Genomic DNA, 7,732 nt, shown 5'->3' on the forward strand with positions numbered 1-7,732 from the left:
CCTTTAGAGTAGTGAGAGAAACCTTCACCCTGAAACCCACAGCGTCCCTTTTCAGCAGGAAGTAGCTAAGAGAATACGCCATCCCCTTTTCCTTATGAATGAGGGTGAAGTCTCTCTCAGGGAGGAGTGATAGTGAATGGCAAGGGACAAAGGGACACACTGACAAAGGAGATTAATCAGAAATGGCTTTGACAAGCAGTGTGGCAACTGGACAATTAAAACAGACATGGGGGGGGGAGAAGAACGAACTGGGGATGAGTGTGGAGAAAACAGTGGAACAATGAATGAATGAAAACCCGAAATCTCTGTAAATGTTCATTAAAACTAATAAAATTTAATTAAAAAAAAAGACTCTTTTACATTGTTGGTGGGATTGTAAAATGGACCAACCACTCTGGAAGGTAGTTTGGCGCACCCTCAAAAAGCTGAACATAGAAATACCATATGACCCAGCTATTCCACTGCTTGGAATAGACCCTGAGAGAATGAGAACTGAGGCACAAAAGGAGATTTGTGCACCCATGTTCATAGCAGCATTATCTGTTCTTGTTAAGTGTCGTCAAGTCACAGACAACTCACAGACACCGTATGAATGAAAGACTCATCGCAAAAACATGGAGACAGCTTACATATCCAACCACAATTAAATGGAATGAGAAATTGTGGTACATTCACATGATGGACTACTACACAGCATGCGGAAGCAATGATTTTGAAAATCACTACCACTACCGAACTTGGGAGGGACTGGAGAGCATTATGCTAAGTGAACTGATTCAGTCCTATAAGAGCAAATACTGCATAAGACCATTAGCAGAAATTGATAACTATTAAAACGTGTATGAGGATTCAAGGGGGGGAGGGTGGGAGTAGAGGGGTGAGAATGGGGGGAATAATCACAGGGTCTTACAATTTGATGGGTGGGAGGAGGAGTGGGAAAGGAAATCGGAAAGCTACAGCATGAAAAACAATGAACTTTTAAAGTAAAACAGTATAAAATATTTTATTAAAAATATTTTACTTGCATGTGATATTAATGATACTGCTCCACCATTTCCATAATTTATTGCATTGCATTTTAGAATGGAAACCATTATGAATTTCTTCAAGTAGGGTGGCAAGGTAGTCTTCCAAATATCTTGGCACAGGATACTTATGAAGTCCAAGGTTGCATCTATTTGTTCAAAGATCTCAATTGGCATTCCATTAATTCTTGGGGGCTTAGTATTTGCCAACGCCTTCAATGCAGTTTGAACTTGTTATCATGGGCTCTTCAATGTAAATAGCTTCCTGAAATGGATTATTATCAACTCCTACTTTTTGATATAGTGATTGTATTTCTTCCATCATCTTTTGAGTATTTTTTTAATTGGCTTGTATGCAATAACTCCTATATAGTTTCATTCACGTACATTGTGTACAATCTTTCATTTACAGTTTCATACTATCATTTATTTCTCTTGTATTTTATATAATTACTATTGATCTATGTTGTTTTATGTGGCATTGAGTCCACTGCAATCATAGCGACCTTATATACCATAGCTCTGAGTCCTGCTCTATCACAAGCCAATCTCATTGTCTCTCACTCACCTACCCTCATCGCCCCAGTTAGTATGTCAATCCTTCTCATCCTGGGTCTTCCTCTCCTGCGCTGTCCCTCCACTGTTCAGACATGATGTCCTTCTCCAAAGACTGTTAGCTTGCCCAAAGTATGAGATGGAGCTTCAAAATCTGAGTCTCCAACAGTTTGGTTTCACTCTCTCCAGGACAGACCTGTTTGCTCTTTTGGAAGTCCATGGTGTAGTATGTTCAATACTCTTCTCCTGCACCAAAATTCAAAGACATCGATTCGTGTTCTGTCATCTTTGGTCACTGTCCAGCTGAGAAAAAAAGTAACTGTGAAGACCATGGCCTGAATCAGGCGTGCCTTAGTGCCTTTTTGCATTCTGGAGAGATCCCTGACAGTAGAGTTTCTTTTGCAATTAATCTTTTGATTTCCTGACTGCTGATGCCACAATCTATGCTTATTATTTTATTATTACTCTGTATTTTTGAGTCCTCACTGAATCTTTCCTATTCCTTTGCCCCCCACCTGCCCACTATACTCTAATACCCTAGTAATTTCCATCCCCTTTTGACACTTTCTGGTTAATTCAAGATTTTACCCAAAGGATTCTTCTGCATTACAATTTGAGGTTTTAATTTAATATATTCTTCAGAGTTTGAAATGTAGTCTGTTTTTTTGTTTTCTAACTCTGTTTGCACATTTTGTTATTATATAATACTTTGTTGTTGTTAGTGGACTTTAACACAGAGATAGCATCCTTATGAACCTTTCTCTATCCCTATCCCAGGCCAGTGGCATCATTTCGGATATACTCCAGCCCACTGTTAGTCCATCTTGCTGGGGCTGTCCTTTCTTTTTTCAGATCCTTCAGCTTTCCTAGCATGGTATCTTTTCCTAAAGACACCCTCCTCTCCCAATCCTAGCAACAATATGTGTAGGATGTTAGATGGAGTTTCATCTTTGTCTCTGAGGAGCACCATGATTGCACTTCCTCCAAGACAGATTTGTTCCTTTGGGAGTCCATGGTATATTCAGTACTCTTTTACAACACCACAACTCAAAGGCACCAAATTTTCCTGTAATTTTTATCCTCTGTCCAATTTTCAGGTGCATAGTTAAATGAGATAACAATCAAAAGACCCTCCTATGTTCACCTACATACATCTTCTACTAAAGAGAAAAAAACAGACCCTACAGATTGAGAAAAATAACCTGCAATGACACATCTGTTAGAGACTAGTTTCTAAAATTTATAGAAAATGGCAACAGTTCAGTAAGATAAACAATACAATTACACAATAGGCAGATAACATAAATAGACATTTCACCAGAAAAGACATTCAAATAACAAATAAATGAAGAAATCCTCAAGATCATTAGCTATCCAGATATTGTACATCAAACAATGAGATATCTCTTATCTATAAAAATAGCAAAGTTCAGTAAGACATCAAACCACAAATGGTGGAACTCTCATACATTACTGGTGGGAATGTAAAATACTGCAACTCCTATGCAAGGCAGCTTGATGCTCCCTTAAAAACACCAGCTGATACAGCAATCCCACTACTAAGTGTATACTCTACATAACAAGTGCAACACAAACGGACATATTCACACCTATGTTTATTACAGCACTATTTATAACAGCAAAGAGTCAGAAGTAACCCCAAGTGCTCATTAATAGACGAATGGCTAAAGAAACTGTGATAAAATTCACATAATGGAGTATTATATGTCACTAAAAAGTCACCAATAATTTGTGAAATACTGCAAGGACAGGAAAGTAGACTAAAATATGCAGAGATAAGCATTCACAAAAATAACAATTATGGTATAAGGCCACTAATAAAAAAAACTAAGGATAGAATCAACACTGGAGTTAACAGTGGTAACAATTGAGTCTGAGGGGAGAAAAAGCATAATTATACTAATTTTACAAAATACACTGTCTCCCTAAATCATCACTGTTCTCTCTACTGCAGCAGTCTCCTTCCTCTGTGTTCCAGTACTTATCCTCATTCCAAATAAAATTCATCTTCAGTAAAAACAAATTAAGAAACAAGGGAGCTCTGGTGGCCTAGTGGCAAGAAGCTGCACTGCAATCCCGAAGGCGCTCGGTTCGAATCCACCAGGTTCTCTGCTGGAGAAGGAGGGGCAAACTCCTCCTGTGCCAGTCTGATTTGATGGTACACAACAAGAAAACAAAACAAAACAAAACAACAAAAACACAAACACAACCCAAAACCAAACAAAAACAAATTAATTAATAAATCTAATCAGAGACCTCCTCTAAGAAAAAAAGTAAGTTGGTACCTCTGGTCACTGTGTGGCCCAAAATAGTCTGATGCTTCTTCTAAACTAAAAGCTGTTTAAATAAAATAGTAATTTATGTTCTTTTTGTTACATACTGTCGAGTTGAAACAGATCCACAGCTGACCCTCTTGGTGGGTTTTCTTAGGCAGTAAATCACTCATGAGATTATTCATCTTTCTTCTGCGGAGCAGCTTGGTGGATTCAAACTGAGTGTGTTTGTGCTGGTGGCACAACTCCTTATCCATTAGGTCACCAGAGCCCCCTATCACTTTATAGTACTATTTATATAAAATCAAATTAGCAACTCAGAAGATTAGCCAGGAACTCTGGGCAATGAGTTTATGTTAGTGATGGAGGATCAACTCATAAAAGGAGTGAATATGGAGTGTAATCAATATTACACATTTCTAGAAAATGCTGTATTTCTATACATTTTGCTGTTTAAATTCAATAACAAAATCAAAGGAAAAAATGTAGAAATATAAGTATAAAACACAATCAGAATCTGGATAAAGTGCAGTAAAAACTGGCCCAGATTCTGACCCAGAATTTAGGAAGCTGAGTTTTAATATACAAGGCCACTAAAAGGGACAGTGTGGTCATAGAAAGAACAATATCTGACCAAAAATAGACATTCTGATTAGACTGGATATCTGCAAAGTTGCCAGAGAAGAGCTGTGATCAAATTAAATTTAAAATAAAATCTGCTGGCATGCACACTTTAGCATCTCTGAAAGATTTCAAAAGATTGATATTTTACTGAGTTAGCTAATTACAGAGTGACAAATTTGCTTGGCAGTGTCCATCCACTCAAACCCACCACCACCAAGTTAATTCTGATTTACAGGGACCCTCTGCCAACCTTCTGAGGCTGTCAATCTTTAGGAGAAGAGATGGCTCAGCTTCTTCCCATGGGGCAGTTGGTGGATCTGAACTAATAACCTTTTGATTATCACCAAAATAGGGCTATGCATCAAGCCACCAGAGCAATGCCTCAAAGGACAAGAATGCTAATAGGGTGGAGTAATCAGAACTCCATACAATGCAACAATGGGTTTGAGCACAGTGGTCTGGGAGGATAGTGCAGAGGACAAGCAAGGTTTAGATAGGTTATCATGGAGTTGCTGAGCTGGAGTCAGCTTGATAGTACTTAATAACACAATGCAATGTGGCTGTCAAATGTTTATCTTTTAAATTACAAATTACTTGTTTCCTTTCTTCTTCATATTTAATAGTAAGACCACAAGAATTTTTTTTAAATTTATAGCAAAATAAAAAATACCAAGTTCCTTTGTTTTCTCTTCCAGGAATCCTACTTTATAATCTTACATGTGATTAAGATCTTCAATAGAACACAGTAATGCTCAATTTTTGAAGCATAAAAAATTTAATGAAAACAAATAATATGTATTGTATTTTTATGTAGAGAACATGGTTTCTGAGGGGACTGGCATGCCTTGTAATCTCCCTTGTATGTCAGTTTCCTACACATGCTATGCACATGTACGCTTATCATTTGTAAGAAACATGTCCGTTAGTTATGTACTGTTAACGACAGGATTGATCAGTAGTCATGGCTTGGTAATAGTGTTGGATCTTGGAGCCAAACCGAAGAGTGAAGAAAAATACTGAGAAAAGTGAATCTTTTAAGAAGACACGGTAGATGTCAAGCTGACATCTACAGTTGACTAAGGTGCCAGAAGGCATAGGAGAAATTTTCAGTATAACAGTATCACTAGGTTATTCTGGCTCTGCTTTTACCACAAAAGAAAACTAAGAGGAATAAAAATGTTATTTTTAATAGCTCAAACGAGAGGAGTATATTTAATCAATCATCTAAAGGCAGGAGAATGCATGCTTATGAGCTACCAAAGAAGAGCCAGAAGAAACAAGAAAAACATTCTCTTTCCATTTCTCAGAATATTATGACTACTAACTGGATAACATGCTCAGAAAACATAATTAAACAAACACATTAATGAAGGAGCATTGGTGGTGCTAAGTCTCAAAAGTGATAGAAAGTATAAAATTTGTAACAGCATGTATGATTTGTTCATTTTGTCTAATACAAATATTGGCTATACTTTGGCAAAAATATTTCTGTAATTTCCTATCAAGACCATACATATGACAAATAATAGGTATTTATAATAGCTAAGGAATATGTAAATACTAAATTCATACTGTTACTGTATTTTGGAAATCTGCTCTCTTGTCTCTGTGCTATCCTAAATACTGATAGAAGACTTTTATACTGATTAAGAGAATAGATTTAAGTCAGTTTAGCTTATTTAAAGAAGTTTTAGTTCAGAGTTCACCTCTTAACTAGTTGTGTTGTTCTTTGCTGCCTAATCAGAACTGACCATAGCTGACCCTCTAGCGAGTTTTCAGAGCCTGTAAATAGCATGTGACAAGTTTGCCCATCTTTCTTCTGTGGAACAGCTGGAAGATTCAAAGCTGATGCAAAGCTGGCAGCACAACTCTCTACTCACTAGGCCATCAAATCTCCCTAATAACTGAGTTATTTTGGGAAAATTACTTATTGCTTATTCAGTGTTCTCAAGAGAACGGAACTACCTGCTTCATATAACGCTGTGAAGCTTCTTCAATGATACATTTAAAAATTTTAGTAAACTTTTTCATTTGTAATGTGTACAGTGAGCATATATAAGATATTATTACCATAATGTGAAAGACAACTCTGTAGAGTAGTTACACATTCTGTAAAGTTATTAAAGCATTTAAAAGATGATTTAAGTCTATTGTTAAATATCATTAGCATTCTGTTAAAACAGGAGAAAGTATTAAAACTAAGTAAAAACTTACTTTATGGCTGCATAGTAAAATGTTCCAAACCAAATGCCAGAAGTTATTAGGTGTACTGGAATCAAAACTTTTCCATATTGTCTAAACATTTTCTTAAATCGCTGATATAGACTAATAGACTTGTCTTGTAAAGGATCAGGTTCTTCTTTTTTTCCTGTGGGAATTCCTGTTGATGTTGCTTTAGATATAACCCTTTTGGATAACATATTTTGCTCCCATTTCTTATGGTGAAGGACCCCAAGTAAGGGTGACTGAACACTGAATGACTTCCATTCCTTTGTAGCACATTGGGCAGCCGGTAAGGGTAGCCAGTGTTTTGGACGGCCCTGTGTCCACACTACTTTGGATTCAGCATTATACAAAAATAATAATCCCTTTATGCTTTGACAGTGTCTAAAAACACCAGCTTTAGGCGGTTCCAAGATAGTCCGATGGACCAGCACCGACACAGTCCGTAGTATATTTAACTGCATTTTGAAGACTGGATTGATGGGTTTCAGCTTCTATTGAGCCTATATGTGAAAAAAAAAAAAAAGGAAATTATGTATGTTTCATTTATAAGCCAATTAATTTAAAACTAAATCTAAAATAAAGACTGTTATAAAAGACAAAAAAATTAATTGTAAGGTATACAGTTCTAACATATCACAATTAAAAATTTAATGACATTTTTAATTAATCTAATACAATACAGAAAACCTGATTAGCAAACATTATAGGAAGGAATACTTCAGGTTATTTTGTGCCAATAAAAATAGGGACTCTGTTATTTGAATAAAAAAGGAGTATGATAGAGTTGAAAAACACAGATATCATAAAGCAACAGCCTGGGATCTAAGCTTTGGAGACATAATTAATGAAAATCCCTTTCAAGTCCATTAGTAAGATAAGACTGAATTACAAGTAATGAACAATTTAGAGATGAAATAAAATCATTCTATTTACAAAAGCACCTAAAAGAACACTTAAAAGTAAATTTAACCATGGTGTTAATGGCAGGAACAGTGAAATTATAAAATG

The 7,732-nt window shown here is 36.2% G+C and overlaps 1 protein-coding gene across 1 annotated transcript in view; it reads right to left on the reverse strand.

Moving 5' to 3' along the window:
• Positions 1-7,185, reverse strand: part of LOC102872164 (protein FAM210A-like) — a 56,097-nt gene extending 48,912 nt beyond the window's left edge. The window contains exon 1 of the mRNA XM_006902752.1: positions 6,713-7,185. Coding sequence (XP_006902814.1) covers positions 6,713-7,185 — 473 coding nt within the window. The remainder of the gene's footprint in view (positions 1-6,712) is intronic.
• Between the last annotated feature and the right edge of the window lie 547 nt (positions 7,186-7,732).

Source organism: Elephantulus edwardii, unplaced genomic scaffold (assembly GCF_000299155.1).
Source record: "Elephantulus edwardii isolate Elephantulus edwardi_28Jun2011 unplaced genomic scaffold, EleEdw1.0 scaffold00446, whole genome shotgun sequence".
NCBI lineage: Eukaryota > Metazoa > Chordata > Mammalia > Macroscelidea > Macroscelididae > Elephantulus > Elephantulus edwardii.